The following is a 27,396-nucleotide window of genomic DNA, read 5'->3' as shown; positions in this document are numbered from 1 at the left end:
CACAGCGCCACACGCGTCCGCCAGAAAGTGTAGGCAACGCTAAACTAGTGGGACCAATAGTCTGATTCAGTATCAGAACATCCCCTCCAAAGTGCCCTGATTTTCCAGGCATAGTCCCGGAATTATGAAAGCTTCTGATTTGATCCGCCAGTGCTGCTGCCACTGAGCTCGGGGTGGAGGATGAGCCAGAGTTTGCCCATAGTGGCAGCAGTAGTGAGAGAGGATCCCATTGCCTCTCCATGGCCTGGTGCTAATTTAGACATAGAGATGCAAAGATAGATATAACCCTGAAGCTTCCTGCTAGGAATTATGGGTAATGAAATCCCCAAAAAAGTTCAGGAGAGTCTTTATGTATGTTACAGTTGCTGCCAGAATCCTAATCGCAAAAGGCTGGAAGGGAAGAGATATCCCATCTAAATCAGACTGGTAAAACAAAATAAGAGAGTACACTGAACTGGTGAGATTATCAGCAAGGCTAAGAGACGTTACAGATGAAAAAATTATCAGAGAGTGGGATACATACAGAGTCTATGTAAAAGAACATTGTCAAAAGATCAGTCCGTTGGCAGGTCTTGATGGAGCTTCAATGTGCAATTAGGATAATTTTATAAAATAAAACTGATAGTAAGTTAAATAACATGGAGAAAGTAAAGTCTAAGTGTGTATTTAAGGAATTTAATTCGGGAACACAAGGGGAAGATCAGAATCCTTGTATAATTTAATCACAAATGTATACACAAAGCAAGTATGAATAATTGTTTATTTTTTATTTCTCATTTTGCCTATAACATCTATTGTACATTTTTGTTACAAAGTTTTCAACCAATAAAAGCATATATACATATAAAAAACAAAAAACAAAGTTAGATATAATCACAAGGATTTTCAGTTGAAACACAACACATAGTGGGGAGGATTTGTGAGAAGGTCTTCAATCAAGGTGACTAAGGCTGTTTTGGTACTGAAACTCTGATTGGTTTAGATAACCTGCTTCCTCTAGGGAGGACTTCAAGAGGGGCTGCATCATCACCTTTTTCAAAGTGGCAGGAATAACTTCCTCCCATAGTGTGGCATTAACCACTCCCTCGATCCATCCTGTCAAGCACCTCTTACTAGATTTAACCAGCCATGATGGGCAGGCAGTCAGGTTCACAATTACAGGCCTCTTGCTCACATTGCCAGGCTGCAACAACATCCACAGTCTGTAACTTGGCAGTGCTCCATTGCTGTCCAACAAGCCTGAACTAATTTTGGCATCGTTCAGCATTGTTGTTGTTTAGTCGTTTAGTCATGTCTGACTCTTCGTGGCCCCATGGACTAGAGCACACCAGGCACTCCTGTCTTCCACTGCCTCCCGAAGTTTGGTCAAACTCATGCTGGTAGCTTCGAGAACACCGTCCAACCATCTCATCCTCGTCGTCCCCTTCTCCTTGTGCCCTCAATCTTTCCCAACATCAGGGTCTTTTCCAGGGAGTCTTCTCTTCTCATGAGGTGGCCAAAGTACTGGAGCCTCAACTTCAGGATCTGTCCTTCCAGTGAGCATTCAGGGCTGATTTCCTTGAGTATGGATAGGTTTGATCTTCTTGCAGTCCATGGGACTCTCAAGAGTCTCCTCCAGCACCATAATTCAAAAGCATCAATTCTTCGGCGATCAGCCTTCTTTATGGTCCAGCTCTCACTTTCATACATCACTACTGGGAAAACCATAGCTTTAAATATATAGACCTTTATTGGCAAGGTGATGTCTCTGCTTTTTAAGATGCTGTCTAGGTTTGTCATTGCTTTTCTCCCAAGAAGCTTTCAGCACAGTTCCAAGCAATTTTGACTTCAAAGTGCTTCGCAAATCTTGTAGAAAAGGTATAATCTTTTCAGGACCAAGTATTCCTTCGGACAATGATAGGACTGAACAGTCTTCCCCAACCTGGTGCCCTCCATACATTTTGAACTACAACTTCCATCAGTTCTGGCTTGCACAGTGGTTGGAGAAAGTTGTGCTAGTATTTCTGCCTGGACAACGGAACAGCTGAGGAACTTCGAGCTACGGAACAAAGAACCAAGGAAAAGAAAAAGTGAGGAAGATGAGGCAATATGGTGCCATGAGCTTCAGCCTTCCTCAAACTTTTTTGTTCAGTGCAGTAAGTAATTAAAACTTGCTGCACAAATAGACAGTACTGGAACTGAATGTCTAGGGACTAATGGGATGTTTCTACTTGGGTCCCTTCAGGCTACTTCCATCTGTCGTCTAGAACAAAACAAGATACTGCCTAAGAAAGCTTTAATTCTTCTTCCTAAAGCATTATAGCATTCCAAAGAGTCTATTATATTTCCTTATGAGTTTTGGCTTTCTATGCAACAGATATTCAGGTTCCTCCTTAAATTTCAAATGGCTTTGGAGCATAACAACATCACACTCATTAAAATTGATTTTAAGTCATGGATTTTAAGAGGTCCTCTGATCTCGATCTGAAGATTGCAGCTGACAGACAACCTAACTCATCCCTTGATGCACCATCCCTGTTAATGTCCAAATATTCTCCCTCTCCATTCATTATCTGTTATGTTCCCAGATGCCAATCCTTTCTCTCTATTACTTCTACAGATGGTGATGGTCAAATTACGGCTGGCAAGAGAGAGAGAGAGAACATCGGGCTGATATGTTCTTAGCTTGGGAAATTGGCTGTCAGCGAGAGCTTCTGGACTTTCTTCTGTTAGCAAATGTCATTTACTTTTTCTAATTAGCTGTAATTAGCTGGCTCCAAAGTTCTTAAGGTATTTATCACATTTCAGGGACTAATAGAATGAGCCTAGGGACGTGCCTTTTGGAAATGTGTCAAATGACAGTGTTCGGCTATTTTCTGCAGCACAAATGGTTCTTTCCCAGGGGGCTTAATGGAAGCAAACTTTCATAGGAGCCTAATCAACCTTCTGTTGCCTCCAAGGAAAACAAAGGATTTATTTGCACATTCATGCAGCAGGTTCTATACAACATCATCCACTGTGGACACAGGGTCGCTGAAATTAAGATATGAGTTGCAGAACCATTCCTTAAGCTCTCAACCTTAAAAGTGCAATTTCAGCAACTAACAGTACCAGTTCTGGATTTCAGATGGTAAAGAATACCCAGAATTGGCAATGAAGCAATCGTCCACCTGCAGCATTTGGTGTCATCTGTCTTTGTGAGCAGGGTTCTCAACAATAGTGATCCTCAAAACTAACCCGCCACAAAACCCCTTATGTTTAGTAGTAAGAAATGAGTCACGAGGCAGCCTTTCTAATATGACCCCTCCGTGGAATGAAATCTGGAAGAACAAACATGCCCAGATGCCTCACTAAAACCCTTCAGAATATTTGTATCTTGTAGGATTCAACTTTAAAGAAATAGTGGGGTGTCTGACTTCACCATTCTCTTTCATTTGACTTCACTTTAATTTCAATTTCCCTGCTGACCTTTTGAAAATCACAGTAGTTACAATCACTTATTCCCTCCCACCCTCTCAACCCCCAAAAATAATTGGGCGATGCTAGCGGTTAACTGGAGGCATACTGACCTCTAGTGGCAATCTGTTTGTGTTGTGCACATTAAGCCTGCACAATGTAACTAGCAGAGCACCAGTTGCTTGACAACAGTCGTATTTTGGCAATCTAAGGCAAGCAGCGAAACCAAGAATTTTATCAATCCCTGATGAGCGCCATACATGACTGTGCTTGATTTGGTGGGGCTCAGACCTGCTGGCCTCTGCTTGCCTCCAGCAATACAGGATTCCTAAAACTGATGTGGAGTTCCCAATTTCACCCACTGAACATGCAGGCAGGCCTAAGTGCCACTAGGTGGATTCTTGCCTGCAGCAGCCACCCAAGCCTCACTGTTGGGGTTCAGCATCCACAGAAGTCAAAGCTGGTCCTGCCACCATTTCATGAGGGCATCGGGCCCAATTGTTGCACCAGTTTCAGGCTGTTTTGGGGAAGGGACATAGCTCAGTGGGGGAGCCTCTGCTTTAAGTGCAAAAGGTCCTGGGCTCAATCCCTGGCATTTCAAGGTAGGGCTGAGAGAGACATGCCTGAAACCCCAAATGGGCTGCTGCAGGTCAGTGTAGACAATACTGAACTAGATCAGGGGTCAGCAAACATTTTCAACAGGGGGGCGGTCCACTGTCTCTCAGACCTTGTGGGAGGGCTGGACTATATTTTTTTGGGGGGGGAGAATGAAGGAATTCCTATGCCCCACAAATAACCCAGAGATGCATTTCAAATAAAAGCACACATTCTACTCATGTAAAAACACCAGGCAGGCCCCAAAATAACCCAGAGATGGATTTTAAATAAAAGGACGCATTCTACTCATGTAAAAACACGTTAATTCCCGGACCGTCCACACGCTGGATTTAGAAGGCGATTGGGCTGGATCCTGCCCCCGGGCCTTAGTTTGCCTACTCATAAACTAGATCATGGGTAGGCAAACTAAGGCCCGGGGACCGGATCTGGCCCAATCGCCTTCTAAATCCGGCCCGCGGATGGTCCAGGAATCTACATGAGTAGAATGTGTCCTTTTATTTAAAATGCATCTCTGGGTTATTTGTGGGGCATAGGAATTCATTCATTATTTCCCCCCCCCCAAAAAAAATATAGTCCAGCCCCCCACAAGGTCTGAGGGACAGTGGACCAGCCCCCTGCTGAAAACGTTTGCTGACCCCTGAACTAGATAGATCACTCGTCTGAATCCGCTCCTATAAGTGGGGCAGTGATTTGCCTTCACCTTCCTGTTCATGTTCTGCCCCAGGAAGCACACTAGGCCTCTGGTAATGACAGAATGCCTTCTAAATGCTTTATTTTTTAATATACCGTATTTTTCGCTCTATAAGACGCACCAGACCACAAGACACACGTAGTTTTTGGAGGAGGAAAACAAGAAAAAAAAAAATATTCTGAATCTCAGAAGCCAGAACAGCAAGAGGGATCGCTGCGCAGCAAAAGCAGCAATCCTTCTTGCTGTTCTGGCTTCTGTGATATCTGCGCAGTCTGCATTCGCTCCATAAGACGCACAAACATTTCCCCTTACTTTTTAGGAGGGAAAAAGTGAGTCTTATAGAGCAAAAATACGGTATATATATATACGCAGAGTAAAACTTTAGGCAATGTAATAGAGAAGAGGTTGTAGCAATGCTTTGGGATGAATTGGGATGTTGGGAAAGCAAGCTCCTGTTTTCATCTATGAAATTAGATACTGCACAACATAAATTGAGCCAACAAAAAAGAATTCACTTTTCAACTCTCAGGATTACGTTCCAAATGGAGGTTTACAGTGCAGCCCTATGGTATGTTCACAGAAGTCCCACTGTGTTAAATGGGCTTACTCTGGAGTACTGTTGCGAGCTTTCGTTTAAATTGTTCTGTAATGTAACAGCAAAACCAGCATTTGCTAGAATCGGGATCTGTGGGTAAGCCTTACTGAAAACAGCACAAGGCGTTCCGTGCAAGAGTTTTGCAGGTGGTCCATTTATTTCATAAAATTTATACACTGCTGGGCGGGGTGAGAGAGAAAAAACACACATCTCAAAACAAGCTAAGACCCAACAAAGAAAAAATTACAATTGTTTAAAAACGTATAAGCAAGTTATCGAATCCTGTGACCCATTAAAATTCACGGCAGAATTTCTAAGTATCTGGGCCGTTTGCTTTTAGATCCCCTCCAAAAAAAGAAAAAGGAATTTGCAACTCTATGTCCGCTGCCGCCTCCAGGGGTTGTAGCGTCGTTATACTATTATTTGTAAGTTACTATTTGCAAGGGATGCTGAGTAGCGCAAAGAGAACTCTGAGACTCAGTCCCGCCCCCACTGACGTCACTTCCCCTGCCGGTCCCGAGCCCTTTCCTCGTGTCACCCTTTTCCCCTTCCGCTCCCCCTCCGCATGCCTATTCAAGGGAGCCTATTAAGCGGTTGCGCTTCCTTCGCCGGAAGCCGCGGTGAGGATATTGCGGAAGTCGGAGGCGGAGCCACCCCTCTTTCGTTGTGGCGGCTGAAGGAAGATGGTGAGTGCGGGATTGGGGGCGGCGGGGAATCCTTTGCCATCCGTCGCCGTTTAGGGCCCTGCGGCCGGGGCCGCGTAGGGAAGCGTTTCCCCGGAGACTGCTAAAGACGGGGAGCCGTGTATTTTTGGCCGCGTCCCTCAGGCGTTGCGGCCGCTCAGCCGCGGGAGCCTCGAGTCCCATAGCGCGAAGAGAGCGCGGGGAGCTGCTACAAGGAGGCCCGGTTGGGCCTACCAGCGCGCTCCGTCTGTCTCGGCAGCGCCACGGGTTGGTTGGGCGGAGGTTAGAGGGGGAGCCGTGCAGAGGCCCGGGCCTGGCTCGGGTCACCTCCCAGCTCGAGCCACGACCCGTAGTCTTGTTTCTAGCGTTGCTTTAAGGCGAGGAATGGGAGTGACTAAACGTGTGGCTGCAAAGTTGATGGGTTGCAAGTATACTAGCGTGTTAGGCTAGCATGTGTTTGCTCTGATTTCTGGAGTGAAAGATGCTACTGGACTGAGAAGGATGCAGAATGCTCGGGTTTCTTAATAAATAAAATCACCTTAAAGTACTGTAGAAAAATGAAAGCTCTTGGTTCTTTTAATATATATCGCATACATCATGTTGGATAGCTTATGTGTGCGAGTGTACACATGGGTCCCCTAATACTGATGCTTTGGCCAGTTGGTATTAAAATGCCTAAGGGTGTCTCAGCGAACTTTGTGAATGTTCGAAAATGCTTTACAGCCAGATCCTACCCATGTATACTCAGATTAAAACCTCAGTTTCAATGGGGCAGAGGCCTCAGGGATCGCATCACTATAATATTTTATTGGGTTTTGTTGGTATACCAACTGAATCAAACACAACCATAGCAATGGAAAGGTGAACTAAAAAACAAAAAGGTTGGCAAAAGGGTAAGGGGCTTTGGGCACCTTCTGAGGGAGGCTGGCACCCCTCGTTCTTAGAGGGATTTGAAAGTCATTTAAAATCTGAAATGCGTTGTCATTTTGAGTGAAAAGCATGCCTTTCATTTAATAATAAGGTAGTGCTGGAAAAGAGCACAGAAAATTGACAGTGCCTGTAAACCCACCATAAATTTTCTGTAGTTTTTGTCATTCAGTGGAAATGAGAGATTTGTGGTTTCATTTTAGAAATGTTTCACGTCCTTTGTATGGTTAAGCCTTCACCAATCTGGTGTCCTCCTAATTTGTTGGACTGCAACTCCTATTTCCTTCAGTCATGACAGCTGTATTGTGCTGGTATGGGATGATGAGCATGTATATAGTATATTTCAAGGAAACATTCAAAAAGATCCTAGTAATCCCAACAGTGGGCCAGCATTGTTTCTGTCTTGCTGGGGCAAAGACTGAGGGAGAATTGCTTTTCTGAAACCACAAAGTGAATGGCATAGCAGAGATGGGAGCTGAATATCTTGTAGTTCACACTCTTCATATGCTGTAACAACCCAATAACTTTTGTCCTTATACTATGTATGCGAAGTACACTTGGTTTTTTTCTATAAAACACTTGTTGCTCGTTAATGCTTTATCAAAGTGTAGGATTAAGAAAGTTCTACATCTGTTTATTCTAATAATGTAACACTGCATATTATTATAATCATAGCATTTGCATAAACATTTCCATTTATGTTTTAGACGAAAGGAACATCCTCCTTTGGAAAGCGTCGCAATAAGACGCACACTTTGTGCCGTCGATGTGGGTCCAAGGCCTATCATCTCCAGAAGTCCACCTGTGGAAAATGTGGATATCCTGCTAAGCGCAAGAGAAAGTGTAAGTGCAGAACTTCCCAAATGCAGGAACATATCTGACTTTCACATGACTGGTTCTGTGATACCTTGCTGCTTTGAGTTCCATGGTGTTGCACTATATAAATGCAAATACATAGTTTATTGTGAAAATATTTTGCCTGAGAAAAACTGTGTAGCCAGTTTAATATAACTTTGGATTTAATGACTTGTAGCTATAGGCAATCAGAGGTTTCATGCAGGCAAGTGACTGGGCTGAGGAAGGAGTAACAGGTTGTGCTCTCCTTTTTCTGCTTTGATAGCAATTCAGTGTAGAAATTCAGGCTACTAGCTTGAGCACACTAGTAAAAATGGGCAGGCTAATTACCTGTGTGTGTGTTTCACAGTTTTAACATATGTGGAGAACAAAAAGTTTTCACATTTTCTGAGATTGCTATTCATATTTTCCACCCTTGGCCTTTTCAAAGAGAGGCAGCATGGGTAGAGTGGTTAAAGTGTAGGGACTAGTATTGAAGTCAACAAGGTTTGAATCCTTACTCAAGCCATGTGTTTCACTGGCTGACATCGGGCCAATCACTCTCTGTGCCTTATCTGTGAGCATAAAAATGGGCAGTAGAACCCGTGGAGGAAAGCTGATACGCAGATCAAATAAACTTGCTTCTTGATTGTAATGCATCACATAATCTCCTTTTTTTGTATTCTAGATAACTGGAGTGCTAAGGCCAAGAGGCGCAATACTACCGGAACTGGCCGTATGAGGCATCTGAAAAAGGTCTACCGCAGATTCAGGTACAGTAGAGTATCCTTACTATTACAGATAATGTGTTCTGGAATGCAGTGTGGGTTATTTAATGCAAGATCCATATGAATATATGCTGTAAGCTACCATGGTGGGTTTTCTTTTTAAAGGGCAGGGTATAAATATTAATAAATTAGAAGTAATGAGTTCTAGCTAACTAGATTAATGTGCCTGTTAGTCATGTCCATTACAACAGTAATTGGTAATAAAGCAATTATATTTCTTAAATGAGATTAAGCGTCACTGAACTCAGTGAGACTTTCTCCTTAGTAAACTTGTGTAGGATTGCACTGTAAATAGTCTTAACCTGGCAGTGTATTCTAAACAAATAGCAGCCCCAATGGCTGATATATTTACAGCAGTGCATCTTGAAGTCCATTATACTGTTGAAAACATTACCAGGGTTTTTTAATCTCACTGCTTAAACCCCCATCCCCTAACACACACACACACACACACATGCAATGTATATACTTGAAACTGAGGATTAAAGTCCACTCATCTGACAAAGCTGATGCTAGTCCATGAAGATTTATGACATAATAAATTGGTTAGTCTTTAAGACAGGTTTGTGTTGCAACAAACACAGCTACCCCTCTGGGGGTGTGTGGAAACATTAAAGGGCACTTTAAAACGTTCAGCATGTTGAGAAGTGTTTATTCATTTTAGAAGCTTATCTATGATGCCTACAAAAAACAAAAGTCTGAACATCTGAGTTCATAAGTGATTTCATTTTTTAACTGAGATAAGCTGATTAAAAAGAACACTAAAATCAGTTAAATGGAAATGTTCGCTCTAGAACACTTGTAGTAATCACTAACTCCACTTCGTCTTGTATACACAGGAATGGATTCCGTGAAGGAACAGCGCCAAAGCCCAAGAGAGCTGCTGTTGCAGCATCCAGCTCATCCTAAGGACTCAAATGTGTTTTTAAAATAAATGGCCTGAACTGCTAAGAACGCTTGTAATCTTTACATGTTCCTCAGTATCTCCTCTTCCACATTGAGACCTTTGTTCAAGCTTGGTTGTTCAGATAGTTCCTGATGGAAAGTAATCTGAAATTTGATGAGATAAATATATAAAATCTCATGTTCAAATATACAACCCCCCCCCCAAAAAAAACAACACACACCCAAAACCTTAGTACTGGTTGTGTGAAGCTTCATTTTGGTGGTATGGTACAGTTGGATATGTTGAAGATGTGTCATGAGAAAACTTGCTCCAGAAATTTATAACATAAAGAATACGTTTTATTGGAGTGTCCACAACTAGCTTTGTATATTCACATATAGAAGATGGTAATTTAGGCTGTAATCCTTAATGTGCTTGGTATAATTCTCCACCTGCTCCAAAGCAGTCCCAGTGCTGCACCAAAATGAAATTGTTCCAGGAATGGTCTGAAGTGCAATACTGCATAAAGAAGATCACAACTGTACTTTAATGTGGTTAGCAATGGTAAACAAAAACTCAAACTGCATAGAAAAAAATGCACCTTTTCCCGATGCCAAATATTTACTAAGGTTCTTGTTTCCTTGAGCGCTTGTTTTATCACTTTGCTTTGTTGGTCTTTACAACAAGCATTGCTTTATTGTTGCAAAGGGGAAAGACGTGATTTGACAAACATCTCAGCATTTTGGGCTTACCTTCAACATAGCCATGTCAGGTTTCATTTTACTTAGGACTTCCAAATAATGGGATTATATCCACCGAGGTCTTGCCCGAGGTTTGAAATTGGCACATCAAGTGGGGGCTTTCACATCTGAAATTTATTGAAACATTCCTCTGCAAGTTCACTAGTAAAACAATACTAGGAACAGCTTCATTTTGGTTTAATAGAGGTGGAGCTGCCTTTGTAGTCTTGACCTAAACCATCATACATTTTAGCCTGTACAAGTATTTATTACAATTCAAATGTCGAATTTGTCAGAGGGCATGTGCCCTTTATTATACTGCCGAGTTGCCAGTATATAGTGAATTAAAATAAGGCATATTATGAGATGTTCAGTGTTGGGTATCCTTGACGTAGCGGCGTAGACCCTTTGAAATCGAAATACTTGAGAGTCAGAGATTCTACTACAAGTATGACTAACACTGGATATCACCTACTGTATTTGCATTTAATATACTGCCAAAGTTGTCCATTGTAAGGGGAAAGGTCCAATAAAGTAAGGATTGTGCTATATATGATAGTATTACATGGCCAAAGTTTTGGCCCACATGGGCAAATTTGGAATTTTGAGAGTGCCATGAGCTCTTTGCTGTCTCCACATTGATCTCCAACACACACAAACCCAAGATAGCAGAACATAGCATTGGGCAAAAAAATTAGGTTTACAAGGCAGGTTGCTCTGAGTATTAACTGCTGTAGTTAATACTAAGCACTAACATGAAATGCTATATTCTCTATAATGTACAGAACCAGATTTTTGATAGCTTCAAGAAAAAACTTTTAAAAAATTTCAGCATAACTGGGACTTTGCACATTCAACAACTCTGGACTACAGAGCTTAAAAGCAACACTTAAGAAAAGTAGCAAAATGCATATTTCTCAGTAATTATGGATTACCTTCTAGATCATTTGTTGGTATAAGGTCTGACAGTGTCTGGTCATTGGCGGGCACAGTGAAGTAGGGCCTTGGTGAGATCTGCTCTGTAAAGTATGCCATCTGGTATCAAATTCTGCCATAGCTCAAAGGGGGTCCATCTGGTTCTAGTCCGAAAGCCTGCAAAGCTGCTGCTAGTCAGTGCACGCAGTACTGATCTCTATCAACCAATGGTCTGATTGATGCTCCAGTTAATGCTTAGGCATGTAAAAGATGAGTTTGAGCATACCTAATTGGGAGGAGAGACCACAGTTCAGCAGCAAATGCATTTTTTTCAGTGGAGTTGTAAATCAGATGCAGAAGGTCCCCATCCAGCAGCCATTTTTGCAGACAATCTCCCACCACCTGCATGCAGGTCAATGGAGGTGTGTGCATTGTTCTTGGGATACTCCCAGTATTTTGTGATTCACTATGTGCCCTCTCTACCATGTACCACTGCAGCAGTTATTTTGTCCCACACCGCAGAAACTGTGGTCATGTCCACATTTTAAGAAATTCTAGCTGTATCCACAAACCACAAGGCTGTAGTTCCAAAGGCTCCCTTGCACCTTTATGAAGGAGCACTGCTGCCAGAACTGGAGAAAATACTTCATTTGTGTTGCTGATTACATGAGTTGAATTTGATGAGGTGGCTGCTATTTCGTTATAGGCATGGGTGAATCGTAGCCAGTGATTTGCAATAATGCGAACAAAGCCAGACCCAATACCAGGTACTCATTTGATTGTTCTTTCCAGAGAATGTTATCTCTTTGTTTTGTTGCAGTGCTGACTACTCACCTGCGCTAATGCAGGTTTGGCATATTAATGCTGCAATCCTATGCATGCACACTTAAAACATCTACCTTTTAATACAGGGCAACATATTTTTGAGTAACCTTGGAGGGAATCCAGCCTCTCTCTGTGTGAAATAGTGGGTGTGTTTTTATAACGGAAGAGAAGGAGAACTGTGAGTCAGCCTTTCTTCCGCCTATTGCACCTCCCTTGATCTGGCCCTTGGCCAGGTTCATTTCTGAAGAGAGAATCTCTTTTCTGTGTGTCTGTGTTTGAGCTATTCTGGAATACATTTAGTAACTCTTAAAAACTGATTACTGCCAGGTATTTTAATCTTAGCGTGGCCTGCAAAAATTAGACAGGTAAATATCTTCCTATCTGCCAGGAAATGTTTGAATATGTTTGAACCAGTGGTCAGCATCACCAGTCTAAAAAGGATAACAAGGAGGGATCCAGTCTAACATCTCTTGGGAGGGAATTCCACAATATTGGAGCAGACACTACCAACCATGCCTACGGCTCACCTCACTCAATGACTGGCACGTCCAGAATGGTTAGAAGTCAGTGGGCAGCCTTATTCACCATGAATCTGCCTAATCCACTTTGAAAGCCATGCAAGGTGGTGGCGGTCAACCCACCCATGAGGGAAGGTAAGAGAACTGCCTTGGGCAGCAGGATTCACTGTGGCAGCAGATTCAGCCTCCAAGGAATGCAGATCTTAGTCCTGATGTAGATCTTCACTCCCCACTTCTTCCCTGGCACAGGGTGGGAGAGGGACACTTTTGTGGTTTGACTCAGGTGCCAAGATGTCTTGGGCCAGCCCTGCCATCACTATATTCTGTGGGAGCGAGTCCCATAGGGCAACGTGCTGCACGAAGGAGTGGATTTATTACGGTCTTTTAGTTGTGCATGTGCTGAAGCAGACTATATATATGCACACACATATACCATATATCATAGAATTGGAAGGGATCTCAAGGGTCATCTAGTCCAGGGATCTCAACTAGATCATAAATGACAGAAGGCAATTATATGCCTTTCCCCACCACCATGCACTCAAGTCGGTTCATAGCCCAGGAACCGAATTGTTGAGCTTAATTAAAAGGCTTGCGATCCAAATAGCATCTACCTGCGAAACAAGTCCCCTTGAATTCAACCAGGCTCACTCTAGACTTTCTGTCGTTTCCTAATTTCCCAAACAGGAAATTACATACCCTCCAACATTTCACCAACGATAATAGGGACTTCCCATTCCATAATGATACAGTGGTGCCTCGCAAGACGAAATTAATTCGTTCCGCAAGTTTTTTCTTCTTGCGAGTTTTTCGTCTTGCGAAGCACGGTTTCCCATAGGAATGCATTGAAAATCAATTAATGCGTTCCTAGGGAAACCGCTTGCCAGGCTGGCGGTGCGGAGAAGGGCTTTTCTCCCCACCGCAAGCCTTCAGGACAGGTACGGGAACAGAGGGGAAGGCGCGCAGCGCTTTCCCTCTGTTCCCGGGGCTTGCGTGGGAGGAGGGTTTTTCCTCCCCACCACCAACATTCAGAACAGCATTCTGAATGTTGGCGGTGGGAAGGAAAACCCTCCTCCCACCCCAAGTCTTCAGGAAAGCCATCCGAAGCTGGGTGGCGGGAGAAGGTGTCCCCGCCCCCCCGCCCGGCATCGGAGCTTCGTTCCGATGCCGGGCGGCGGGAGGAGGCGTCCCCCCCCCGCCCGGCATCGGAGATTCGTTCCGATGCCGGGCGGCGGGAGGAGGCGTTCCCCCCCCCGCCCGGCATCGGAGATTCGTTCCGATGCCGGGCGGCGGGAGGAGGCGTTCCCCCCCCCCGCCCGGCATCGGAGATTCGTTCCGATGCCGGGCGGCGGGAGGAGGCGTTCCCCCCCCGCCCGGCATCGGAGATTCGTTCCGATGCCGGGCGGCGGGAGGAGGCGTTCCCCCCCCGCCCGGCATCGGAGATTCGTTCCGAAGCCGGGCGGCGGGAGGAGGTCCGAGGACAGTGGGGAAGACGCGCTGCGCTTCCCCGCTGTCCCGGAGATTTCCCTATGGGCTGTCGTCTTGCGAAGCAAGCCCATAGGGAAATTCGTTTTGCGAAGCGCCTCCAAAACGGAAAACCCTTTCGTCTAGCGGGTTTTCCGTCTTGCGAGGCGTTCGTCTTGCGGGGTACCACTGTAATTATACTATTTATCCCCACCACCACATCTTACTGGGTTGCCCCAGCCACTCTGTGCAGCTTCCAACATACATAAAAACATAATAAAACATTACAAAAAAACACAAACACTGATTGCCATCAGTCGTCTGGGGGTCGGATAACTCCATACCTTCCAACATTTCTGCAATGAAAATAGGGACATAAAGCGGGACGTTCCGGGATCCTATCAGAAACCGGGGCGGCTTCTCTAAATCGGGGACGTCCCTGGAAAACGGGGACACTTGGAAGGTCTGGGATTATTTGGAATAATGATCCCCCCGAGGCCTGCCTTCCTATGTCTCCCCACCCGCCTCCCGCCCCTAGGTAAAAGCGGGGTAAAAGCAAGAAGCCGCGGAGTCTCGCTTCTGGGCTTTCGAGGCGGGCGGGCGCTTGTGTGGTTGAGTCTCCTCGCACCCCGCACAGCCTCGCCTGAGCTCCTCTCTCCTATTGGCGAGGAGGGAGGGCGCCGGGCCGCCTCGCTCCCCCGCTCCCTTGTGCGCAGGCTCGGCTCTCGGCGCAAGATGGCGGCGGCGGATAAACAGAAACATGAGCACGGGCGGGTGAAGATAGGGCACTACATCTTGGGGGACACGCTGGGCGTGGGCACCTTCGGCAAAGTCAAGGGTGAGCGCGGGGCAGGGAGGGCGGAGGCGGCAGCGGAGTGGACCCCCTTCCCGGATCATTTGGGGTCAGGGTGGCGGGGGAAAGGGGCTGTGTCCTTTCCACCCCAAAGGCTGCTGGCGCCTTTTCCTAACGGGGAGAATTTTTTTGGGGGGGGAGAGGCGATGGTGGGAGGGGGCGTTGCTTAGTAACCTGGGGAGGGGTTGCATCAGTGGTAGCTTTGCCTCCCCCCCCCCCCAGTTTTGCAAAACGGGGCTCTCGTTTTTTGGGGGGGCGGGAGGTAGGGAAGAAGGTAGGTTGATTGCACCTTTCGGTCTTCCAGCTAAAAATCAGGATTGGGTGTGAAAAGACCCCCCCCCCCAAATCTGCCTGCAAAACCTCCCAGCAACCCATATCTTATGGCTCTGCTATGTTGCCTATCCGGATGCAAGTTCACTTCTATAGAAGGGAGGGTGTAGGATTGCAAGGCTTAACCGCGCAGAGCAGCCCCAAACCTGTGCATGTTTACTCAGAGGTAAGAGCTCAGTCAGTTCAGTGCGGCTCTGCTCCCAGAGTTTGTGATTTGTGTCCTGACAACCTGATCCTTAACAAACTTACTCGCTCAGGACACAAGGTCCCATTGAATTCATTTGGGTTTCTGGGTTGCAGGCAGCCTTGCAGTTGCAATCCACTGCACTTTATAGACGGAAGTAAGCCCAACTGACTCTGATATGACTTGCTTTCAATACGTGGTATGTTCATTTATGGCTTGGATGACTCACAGGAGTGTCAGCTTGTGTTTTTTCCTAATTAGTTGATGTGGAGCAAAAGTGTGTAGTTTTGTGAACTCACCTTCAGACTTCTTTTCTGTTACTGTCACCTTGCAATCCCTCCTGCTGCTTGCAGCCAGGGCTAAGTTCCTTGTTCTTGCCCTAACCAGTTTCAACCAGTCCAGGGCTGCATTTTTTTTTTTCCTCCTCCCATTCCCCATAAGCAGCTTTTGCTGAGATCTGTCCTGAAAGTGATATGTTAAAATAAGAGTGTTGGTAAATATGGGCAGGTAGAGAATTGTGCTCTGTCTGGAAAACTTTGCAGCAGTAATCAACAGTCTAAATTCTTTCTAAAAAGAACAGGCTAGTTATGAGTGCTAAAGCCAAGGTGATTGATGTGTATACATGGAATCTCAAGTTCATGGTGTTCTTACTAAAAGCTGGCAAGGGTGGAATTTGTTTCTCTGTTACTTCTTGCAAAAAAAAAAAAAATCCCTCTAAAATCACCATTGGAGATATTGCTAATGGGGTCTTGGATCTTACAAGCCAATCTTAATCATGTTTACTTAGATGCAAGTCTCAGGGGCTTCACAAAAGAAATGACTTGGAGGAATAAACAAAACAGATACAGATACCACAGTAATTAACTCAGCATCATAAAATAATTATGCACATTAAAGTAATAAAGACAAGGTAGGTAGTTGTACATTTAAAACTAGCTGAAATAAATGAGTATTTGGTTTGTCTTCAGAATCCTAATAGTTTTGTAGTCTGGCAGACTCACTTTGGGAACATATTCTAAAATTATGGTGTTGCCAGAAAGTGTCCAGCCTCATCATCCACTTGTAACAATTAGACAATGATTTGGCCCTTGGGATTGTACTTCAGACTCCTTTGCTCCTTCTTTGCATGCTTCAGTTCCCTCCCTTGCTTCCCGGTTCCTGCTTTTGCATTTCAGCCAGGCGAGCTAGAAGTCATAGTGAGGGTGGGGATCCGGAACATAGGAGTGAGAGTGTGATCCCAAGGAATGGCCCCAACAGCCAGACCATGGTTAGCTGTTCATCAAGGTGATGGATTAACCCAGGCATCGCTTTATTTTGATAAAAATTAACTTTATTGCATCACATTCCTCTTTCTTCAAATTGTGGGTGGAGTGATTTGCTTTCCTCCTCAAGGGTGTTTTCAAGTGGAAACATGGAGAGATTCTCTTCCTATAAGGCTAATCAGAGGATATTTTGTTGTCCCTTGATAGCTTTTCATAACATATTACCTCTTGAATTTTGACTCTCAAGGTTCTGTAATGCTGGTTGGCTTGGGCTGGCCCTTATTTAACCTCCCGTTAGGATGATACCTGGAGCAGTGCTCCTCCTGAAGCTCATATGGGGGAAAACGTTTCCTCAAATATAGTGGCCCTGCTGATTTCATGCTCTGAAGGTAATCTGAGCTAGTATCTTGAATTAGTCAGTCAAAGTGTAGGTGATCCAAAGTGATAATCACCTGGTTCATACATCACTTTAAACCACAGTTAAGCTTAACTACGGCTTAAAGCATGCTGGTGTACATAGGGGAAAAATTGCTGCCTTTTCATTCCTCCATTGCTCCTGTGCTATCAAGAATTAAGCCATGTCTTGGGTTAATATATCCAAACCCAGGGTCATGGTTTGTTTGACAGAGACTAACCATGTGCATTGGTTCAGACTTCTAAGCCAAACAGTGGCTTAGCTCTCAGTTGCATGGCAACCATAAGGTTAGCTATATTTAAAAGTGATGTGCTAACGAGAGCAGTGTGTCTTCTTTGCATGATTCCGGCAAGCAATTGGATGGTAGAATTTTGTATCTATTTGCACCTCGGGTAGAGAGCACTACCTCTACAGGAATAGATCTTGGAGTGACTGTGGCAAACCATTTTCTTCAGGGACTGGTGGCAGACTGCTTACCAGATGCAACTGAATAAACCTTGCACAATTGCACATTAAAGTTTTGTTTGCATTAGTAAGTAGTTGTGATCTGTTGGCACCTACTATCTGACAAGAAGAGCTTTCCGCACAGCAGATGATCACTCTTCATTTGCGGGGACAATGTAGAGGAAGATACTCTTTACTGTTTGTCCAAATGTTCTGTCTTGAAAAAGATAAGGTGCAGATACCTTTTCCAACTGCTTGCTAAAATGACTTATTGACCTACTCTGCAGAAGGTTCTGCATGTATTTGCAAGTGGCATTAAAAAGCTGTTAATGGATCTTCTTGCTGTTGCTAAATTGCACAGAAATATTCAAAACAGTAATTTGCTCTTTATTGTGTTTGGTTTTTGGACTTGACAGTAAACTTTGAACTGGTACTGTTTTGTCGCTGAATGCTGACTGGCTTTCTAGTCTGTCTGACAAAGTTCTGTGTCACTTGTTCAGAAAGCATTGACCAAATAAATGGCATTGCCTAATTTGGACCCGTGTACTAAAGTGGAATACTTTGTAATCAGTGCTGTGCTAACGGAAGAGTAGACATTAAGACTGTATAATGTGTATCAACCAAGTTTAGGAGCTAATGAATTGTGATTTTCTAGAGGATCTTGTAAGGCAATTGCTAAAAGTAATAATTGTGATGGATTAGGTGATTATCGAAGATGAACATAAAATCAATGCCCTAACCCAGGTTGTTTCTTTTCTTTCTCATTCAGTACTTGCTGTGTATCTGCAGTGTGCTGTAGCTACTCTAGTCAACAAGGCCTTGCAGCTTGAACCTCCCATGCACATTTATGTAGAAATTTGGAGAAGTTTGATGACACTTATTTCCAAGAAGGTGTGCATAGGGGTGCAGACTTAGAATAGTGTTTTGCAACCTATTTTCAGTCTTTTCATGAAGTTACTAAAAGCAGGTATCCATTTGTATTCCGGATATATGCAGGTGGGATTAGTTTGATGCCATTAATAAGTCAAATTGGTAGACCTGTTTTAAAACAAACAGAACATGTCTGTAACATGCCCGCCTTGTAGCTTTTAAAATTTATTTTAAAGGTGGTATAAGCTGTTAATGCAAACCTCAGTGGAGAAATTATCTCTCTTGCAGCAATTGCTCTGTGGGCAGTTCGAAGAAATATATTAAGCCTCTGCTGTTTTGCTTACTGCTGTCTGAGACAGGATTTTCAGTCGGATGAATCACTAAATGTACAAATCAAAATGCCAATTTCAAAGGCTGTTCCACCATCTCTGACTAATACTAGCAGTGCTGAATTGACATAAGAGGGGAGAACGTTGGTGTGGTAATAACTGGGCAAGTTGTTAGTTCTCTTGTGTAAAGGATCACTGAGGGGGCCTTTCTGAAATGTAAGTGTGTGTTGAGGTCATGCATACATGTATGTGTTTGTGGAACTTTTTAGCCTGTCTTTTCCAGCAGGCTTTCAAGCATTTTTATTTTGGGGCTTGAACAGCTGATGGAATCAGAATCATCACGTGAATATTTGGATAGCATGTAGCAGATGCTTTGTTCTTTTCCTGTGTATCTTCACAGGAAATTGCAGCCCAATTACATCTGGGTGAGGTCTTGTTCCGTCTTGCAAAGAAGAAAGCAGTTATCGGCAAGGAAATAATTTTCTCCCACATTGCACAACCGTTTTAATTCAGGTCTTCCCTAAAATGAGAATTTCACTGTCAACCCAGCCCATGTTAATTAGAGCTTGGCAATTACTTAAGTTCTTTGGCCCCAAACTAAATCTTTAGGAGCACTGAGCACCTTCAGGGAGGTGTTCAGGGAGTTTTTAGTCCTGTTGGGCCTTGCATGACCGTTATATAGCACTACATTCGCTTACAGACTTAGAAACTTGGATAGAAAATTATTCGCCACATGGCTCCTGGAACCTAGGTTACGGGCACAAAAACAGAAAGTCTAGTCGCCATTTTGTCCTTTTTACAAGATTGACTCGGGCTGTGGCAGGGGGAGCGGTTCTTCACTGCACTGCAGTGTTCCTACTTTGGAGTTGGACAGGGAGGCATTTCTGACCACTGACCACTGGTCCTGTTAGCTAGGGATGATGGGAGTTGTAGTCCCAAAACATCTGGAGGGCCGAGTTTGCCTATGCTTGAGCTAGAATCAGGCATCAGACCCTAATCCGGCCCCTGCGTCAGTTTATTTCCAACTTTGGGGTAAAATCATAAAAAAGCTCAACAACTTCAGTCCAAAAAAAGGTTAACAACTTTGGTTGGCCCTTGAGTCGGCCCTCATGGCCCTTCACTTCATCAAATCTGGCCCTCTTTGAAAAAAGTTTGGACACCACTGAGCTAGATGGACAAATGATCTGACTTGCTATGGCAACTTCCTGTGTTCCTAGCAGCCTCAGAACATAACTGGTAATAAAGTATGTTTTAAAGACAAGATCATCTTCCTTCTGAGTCTATTATTTTCTGTTCTGTACTCCATATCGGAGGTGGCCAGCTTAAAGTCTGCAGGCCATAAAGTGCCTGAAATAACTTTATGAGGCTCCCAGCAGTCCTGCCAAATTTGATTCAAGGTGTGGTTTAAGGTCCCCCCCCCCCCTTCTCTCTCACAGAAAAAGGAGCAATGCTCAGTTAAGACAAGGGACAGCAGCAGATCTACTTGGTGAGCAGAGCTCTGGGGAGGGACTTTTGATCCTTTGCAATCCTGTTGATGATCTCTCAGTAGGGTGTCTGCATTACGTTCCTGTGAAGTTACTTCTGGTTGTATCAGTTTTGCTCAAGACCCTTATCATATGCGTGTGGGTTGGTTATTTAAACCCTGTGCTCGAGGGTAGCACATCCCCTGAGAGTTCAGAAGCTGCCTATCTGCTCCGTCCCCTCTATACTAAAAGCGATTACAGTTCTTGGAATAATGGTCCTCATGTGATACCATCCACATCCAAGAGGGAAGTGTCAGCAGGTTTGGGGAGCCCTGAGATTTGCAGAAGTACACGTCTGGGTTGGGGAAAGGGGCCCTGTATGGTTCAAATGTGCTCAGTGGACATGGAATACTGACTGCTTATACGGGGCAGGGTGGGGGAAAAATGGGAGGAAGGGGAATAGAGTGGAATATCCCGGACCGGCATGTTGTATACAGCAAAATTTTGTTGCACATCCCATTTGTCTTCTGTAAAGTGTTTGCCTGGTGGGTAGATGCTATCTCCTGCTGGTGCTTTCACACACAGCCGGAACCTGTGCATATTTTCCTGGAGGTGAATCCCACATGTGTACATGTGAGTGTAACTTTTTGTAGAAACGTGGAGTCCGTCCTCACCCCAAACTTCCAAAGGTTTCACATTGTGAAATAAGCTTAGAACCCACTGGGGCAGAAAAGAAAATAATCTGATTATTTTATTGCCCTGCTAATCCCTCAGCATGTCAGCTTTCACAGCGGATGAATTGTAGATGTTAAGGAAATAAATGTTTATAGACCTGAAGGTGATGGTCTCTATTCCATTTGGTAGGGAGGCTTGTTCCAGAAGGGTACATGATACTTACCTTTCCTGTTGTATCTCAGTTTCATTGCAACATCCTCCCTAGAGGACTCTACCTTGCCCTTAGGGAAATGACAGAAGCCAATGCATTTTGCCCGACCTTTGAAATTATTGACATTTTAGCTGCTAGTTTTAGAGTGAGCTGATAGCCTGATAATAATGATCGTTGTTACTGGTTTTATTGTATGTGTTTATAGTCTCTACACTGCCCTGGGCGGTTGCATAACTGGTAAGGTGATCTATAAAATTTAAAAATAATAATAACCTGCTTGAGTTGCTGAAGAACCGTAGCTCACATAGAAATCCTGACTGGCTAATCCATTTTTCCCCCTCCCAAAGGCCTCTTGCTATCATCGTTTATAGCATGCTGTGCTGTATGTTTTATGTTTCATAACAGTGCAAGACCTAGTCTTCTCAAGGCTACTATTTTGACCCGGGACAACGGTACTGCTATGTTTTGTGGTTCTTGAATCATATTCTGCCCACGCTTTGTTATGAGAAACAATACTCATGTTCTAGGATTTCTGTTTTCTCATCTAGTTGTTACGCACAGCTTTTAAACTTTTGTTGAAATTGGGCTTTGTTGTGCAGGCCATGTGCCAGGCTAAACATATTCTCCAGAGCATCATAGAATCGTGGAATTGCAGAGTTGGAAGGGACCACGAGGGTCATCTAGTCCAAGCCCCTGAAATGCACGAATCTTTTGCCCAATGTGGGGCTAGAAACCCACAACTGTGAGATTAAGAGTCTTATAGAGTCTGTGAGATTAAGAGTCTTGTACCAGCTGAGCTTTCCCAGTATCAAATCAGACTTTGTTACTGTGCTTTATGTATGGTATGATGAACTGGGAGTAATGTGAATACAGTTTAATGCTAACTTTCCTCCTCTGTTTAAACTTGGACACAGTACCTCTGAAAACTGGCTGTCATAATTCAGTCCTCAGAATCTGCAACTCTCTGGTTCAACCCCCCCTTAATCCAGGTTTAGGCCATTTTAAACCACTTGATTCGTGTTTTTAAATAGGTGGTGCCCACGGTGAGCTACTAAAAAAACACAAAACCCCTTCCTGATAAGCAGGCTTCAAAATCTTCCCTGCTTGTCCAAATCTGTTAGACAGCAATCTGAATCCCATTTACCTGGGAGTAAGCCACGGTGAATTCAGTGAGACTGACATCTGAGTGGACATAGTTAGGATTGCAGCCCGTCGGTATACACCAAATGACCAGCACAGGCATTTGAGACCAGGCAGGCTAGTAAAAATAAAAACGACGACTAGTAACCTTTTGTGAACTTATTAGGCACGCTAGCTGAACTTGCTTCACTTTGGTAGTTAGAATTTTGCATCTGAGTATCTTGTGTTCTGATTTTAGAGAAAAGCTGTGTTTTGTGTCCTTGCTTTGTGTGGGAAATAACTTGATGGGATAAGGAAAGAAAGTCTGCTTTGCCTTTTCTTCCTTTCCCACAGAAACCAAGGCAATGCTATGAACTCTTCAAGCTTGCTTTGAACTTTGCAATTCAGTCCCAGAGGTGGAAGCAGCCAACTGTCTGTCGCCAATGAATTTTTCGTCGGGTCCTTTGAACACTTTCTGCTTACCAGAGATTCTTGTTCTCTCTCTTTGTATTAAAAGCATGCAATTTAGCAAATTTAGTTTGGCTGCCTGGCTTTTCTTCAGGTTTTCCAGAAACTGAATAAAGCTAAATTGCTTTCTGTTTGAGAAACTGTAAGAAGAAATTGTGAAGGTGAAGAGGGAAGAGATACCAATGATCAAAGAGTGACTAGGCACCAAGAGATATGTTTTTTCCCTTCCTTATTAGCAGTTCTCTCCCCCTCCCAATAATATTTTATTAAGGTTTTTTCATAATACAGTACAAGAAAAAGTAACCTAAATAGAAAGAGAAAGAGAAAATAAAATGCAGAGTCCTCTCTTAAAGGTCGATCTTAACCCTTGTCTCACATAGAAAGGGGTGAGCTTTCCTTTCTTCTCCCAATCGCCCACCCTGGGAGATCTTCCCTTCTCTGCCCCTCATAAAGGGTCCTTCACCAACCATCCATCACCTTCCTGTGTATATAATCCCAATAAAACTCTCAGAGTAGAGGACACCAAGAAAAACAAGGGCGGGAGAGAGATGAAGGAATATAAAAAGAATAGAAGCAAAAGGGAAAACAGAAAGAGAGACAAAAAGGACTTCTGATTTTCCATCTGTCAAAGCGTATTAGCAGTTCTGTATAGAAAAAGATATTCCCTTGCAAACGTTTCACAGTCACCCTTGGGAAAAAAGCTGCTTATTGATTTTAAGGCATTCTCTATTTATCTAAATATTTGGCTATGCTCTGGCAGTTGCAGCTTCATTTACCAGTGCAGATAATCCATGTAGCATATTTTTCATGCGATCATGTCATAACTTCCTCATACATTTTCTCTCTTGGGATAGGGAGGCCAAGTGCAAATGATTTTTTTTTTTAATCAGGGGCGTTTGCAGAGGAAATGAGTGACTTATCTCAGGACTTGATAGTAGGTCCTCTAGAGAGTGATCTTGTCTGTAAATTAGGCTGCGCCATACAGCTCCTACCAATAAACTAGAGAGCCCAGCAAGAGATCAAAGTTTGTGGTTGGTTTGCTGCTGTTCATGCTTAAGGGAGAAGCAAAAGGGAAAAATCGGCATTCACAGTAAATGATTGTCCACTGCAAACCAGAGTTTACTGTCCATAGTTTACAGTGATGTGCAAATTGGGCATATGAGCTTTGTAGCTCTAAATTTCAGTTAGACAAATGTTTTTAAATCTTGATTGTGATATGCGTTGAATTCTAATTGTGGTATACATTTTATGTGAGCCTCTATTATAAGGTGTTGATTAACCTACAAGGCTTTGGGGGTTTTTTGTATTGCAAAAAGGCACACAAAATATACAGTGGTACCTCGGGTTAAGTACTTAATTCGTTCCGGAGGTCCGTACTTAACCTGAAACTGTTCTTAACCTGAAGCACCACTTTAGCTAATGGGGCCTCCTGCTGCTGCCACGCCGCCGGAGCACGATTTCTGTTCTCATCCTGAAGCAAAGTTCTTAACCTGAAGCACTATTTCTGGGTTAGCAGAGTCTGTAACCTGAAGCGTATGTAACCTGAAGCGTATGTAACCCAAGGTACCACCATATACCCCTCCTTTCCAAACACTTGGATACGTGCATGTGTTCTCAAACGGGAAAATTGAATTGGTTTTATGTTTTACTTGCTAGCGTTTGTACTCTTTATTAGGGAGGGGCCATAGTACAACCATGGAGCGTATGCTGTGCATGCAGAATGTCTCTCCTTCAGTCCCTAGCATCTTTGGCTAAAAAGGGATCGGGTAGCTCAGCTTCCCAATGTTTTGGATGATAGCCTCCACCAGCCCCAGCCAGCATGGTCAAAGGTCAGGGATAATGGGAGTTTTCATCCAAAACATTTAGAAGATACCATGCTAAGGGTGGCGGAGGCAAGTGTTGATATAAAAAATATCTGACTGAGATCCTGGAGGATTGCTGTCAGTCAGAGAAGGCACCTGCTGGACACATAGCAATCTTACATCAGGTTGTTCAGAATTGATTGTAGCCTTTATTTTCCTATTCTTTTCTAGTAGAATATTTATCAAATAGGTCTTACAATTGAATAGAATCCAGCAATATCTTGGGGTTGGGAGGGAATGCTGCACAGTGGATGTTTTGGGGAGACTTTCAACATGTAGAATGGGTACCGAAAGTTAGGTCAACCTTATCTTCCATTGAAATCAGCAGGAACCCTATCCCCGTTTGAAACATTGAATTCAATGGAAAACAAGCACATCTAAGTACCATGTTCTGTGTGTCCTTGAAAACCACAGTAGTTCAGGTAGAACCTGTTTGTTCTTTGAGTGTTTGCCAAATGTGGGTAAGCTTTGGAGCATTTGCTTTCATACATGATACAGGGTTTTATGTAGAGGAAAAATTAATCTGAAAGGCATCAATGCGTCTCTCTCTCTCTCTCTCTCTCTCTCTCTCTCTCTCATGCTTGCACACTTATGCTCCTGCTACAGTTGCTCCCCAGAACTCCCAGGGCATGTGTATGTGTGTATGTGTGTGTGCAGTAAAACACAATTTTAGGTGTTAATCATTACAGGCAAAATGCTAAAACCCTAAAAACTATATTAATCGTGGGTAATATGATTTCTCAAAAGTTTCTGGGAATAAAAAGGATTTTCAAAGGGAAAGCAGAGCTAGCTTGATGAATTTATTTAAGAACTTAACACAGCAATGGCGCCACTTGCTGAAAAGACTCTGCTTCCTCACCTTAACTCTCCACACTGAAAGCATATTCTATATAGGCGCTGAATGTATCAACCTGCCTCAGACCATTTTTGCATGTCATGGTAAGCCATAAACCTTAGTTTGCTGTGCACAAACAAATCTTCCTTCCTATTCACTCCAGTAAGAAACAAACCACAATGCCTGGCTTTGCATTTTGCATCTAAATCTTTTGCCACTGGTGACTTTACCAATTGTGGTTCGTTGGAGCAAAACAAACCGTAATCCCTGGTCTGCACATAACACAGTTAGCACAGAGGAGAGAAAAAGTTCCGGTAAGATGGTTCATTACCCCTGCAACATATAATTATGGCTTATTGTGACATGTGAATGAATCTCTCCTTGTAACTGAGCATTGCAGTCTCCTGAGATCTCAGTTGTGGTATCACAGCACCTTCAGACATCCTCTTGGTCACCTGTCCCTTCAAAAATAAATAAACTGAAGTTTGGGTTTTTGGTGCATTTTTGAGTTGTTTGTTGGTGGGTTGCCTTCTGTTGGTTTTGGAGTGTGTAGGTTTTGCCATTGTTTGGGGTGTGGGGTGGTGGTTTCACAGCATCACCAGTATTGCTTTTGGGAAATGGGTATTTTGTATACCTACAACAGTATCTTAGATTTCCAAATGTGCCTGAGGCCCCCAAAGTCTGGGGACCCCTCTGATGGGGAGTGGCTCTCCAGAGGTCTTTCCCAGCACCTACTAACTAAGGTATTTTTCACAGTAAATGTCAGGGATTGAACACAGAGCCCTTTTGCATGGAAATCATGTGCTCTTATTACTGGGATGTGAACGCTTCACAGTTTCTTTCTCATGCTCCATTGCACTTGTTTGCCGCACGAGGCTGTGTCTTAGAGACCCCCTGCGCACACCTGCTGACTCTGTAGCAAAACATATACTGAAGGTAAGCTGAAACCAGGAACAGGCATTAAAACCTCACTGGGAAACCTTGCCTACATATTCCGGGACATAACATAGTTAAACATCTAGATTGTTTGGCTTACCTCCCTGTGTGAAGATGTGTTAATTGATGGTAAATTATTAACAGAACTACCATCCTAAAAGGGGGGCAGTGTCATCTCTTAATGATCTAAGTGTTTCAAAATGTGCTGGAAGCTTTTTTGTTTCACAGAACTCCTGTCTAAGCAAAATAAGTGGTCAAACATTAAAAGGAAAAAAGCAATAACAGATTTTAATACCTTTGAATAGTGCACTGTTTTCTCTGAGTCATTAAGACCACAGTACCTTTCTCCTTGGTACACTGTGTTTTTCATTTGGCACAGACTTTGGCTTAGCATTATGTGCAAACCAAACTATGCCTTAGCACAAGCAAGCAAACAATGGATTTCCAGAGCAAAGATCCTGATCGCCGTGCTATACTACCCGGGGCTAAACCATGGCTTGGGGTTGTGGTACATCTGAACCTGGGCCTGTGGTTTGCTTTGCTGCAGAGAAACCATACAGTTTAACCAAGGTTTATTACTGGTTTGCCACTCATGGTTTGTCTGCAGCAAGACAAACATCAAATCCTGGTTTGGGCATTAGGTTATGTCAAGCCATAGTTTAGGACTGGGTAGCGCAGCAAGATCAGGACTGAGGGAAGAGCTCAAGTGCTCTGATCTTTGCTCTGAGAACCTGCACATTAGCACAAGCAAGGAAAGCCATGGTTTGGCTTAGAGTTACATGAGAACTGGCCAGTGTTCAGCTAGTAATGTGCTTCATTTAACTACTGAGGATTAAATAACTTCCAGGTTTCTTGAATGATTTTTTTAGCATCTACTCCTTTGCTTCCCTTTAACTAAGCTTCACATTTTACAATTCTTTTAAATGTTTCTGTGTTGGGTTTTTCTGGACCGTTTTCCATTTCCTAACTTGTTGCTGCCTCCAGACATCTTAACTGTTGTGTTAGTCAGACACTGCTTTTGATTGGAGCTGGGGGCACTGTTATACAGTGGTTCCGCTCCTTTCTCTTCGGCCGTGCCCAGAAAGTGGTGGTGGGGAATGAGTGTTCAGACCCCTGGGCACTCACTTGTGGGGTGCCTCAGGGGTCTGTCCTCTCCCCCATGCTTTTCAACATCTACATGCAGCCACTGCGAGAGATCTTCAGGGGGTTCGGGTTGGGTGT

The 27,396-nt window shown here is 43.7% G+C and overlaps 2 protein-coding genes across 2 annotated transcripts in view; both read left to right on the top strand.

Annotated features, from left to right (window-relative positions):
- The first annotated feature begins 5,868 nt into the window (after positions 1-5,868).
- RPL37 (ribosomal protein L37) lies at positions 5,869-9,516 on the top strand. Its single transcript, XM_080973318.1, has 4 exons — positions 5,869-6,025; positions 7,657-7,792; positions 8,472-8,556; positions 9,411-9,516. The coding sequence occupies exons 1-4, from the start codon at positions 6,023-6,025 to the stop codon at positions 9,478-9,480; spliced, it is 294 nt and encodes a 97-aa protein (XP_080829444.1). The 5' UTR covers positions 5,869-6,022; the 3' UTR covers positions 9,481-9,516.
- Positions 9,517-14,610: 5,094 nt separating this feature from the next.
- The window catches only part of PRKAA1 (protein kinase AMP-activated catalytic subunit alpha 1), a 35,224-nt gene continuing 22,438 nt past the window's right edge, over positions 14,611-27,396 (top strand). Inside the window, exon 1 of the mRNA XM_080972791.1 lies at positions 14,611-14,757. Within this exon, the coding sequence (XP_080828917.1) occupies positions 14,655-14,757 (103 nt within the window). The 5' untranslated portion in view covers positions 14,611-14,654. The remainder of the gene's footprint in view (positions 14,758-27,396) is intronic.

The sequence above is a fragment of the Podarcis pityusensis genome (genome assembly GCF_964106645.2).
Source record: "Podarcis pityusensis genome assembly, chromosome: 11".
NCBI lineage: Eukaryota > Metazoa > Chordata > Lepidosauria > Squamata > Lacertidae > Podarcis > Podarcis pityusensis.
Note: the sequence above shows the minus strand (reverse complement) of the source record. Positions and strands in the feature narration are given on the sequence as shown.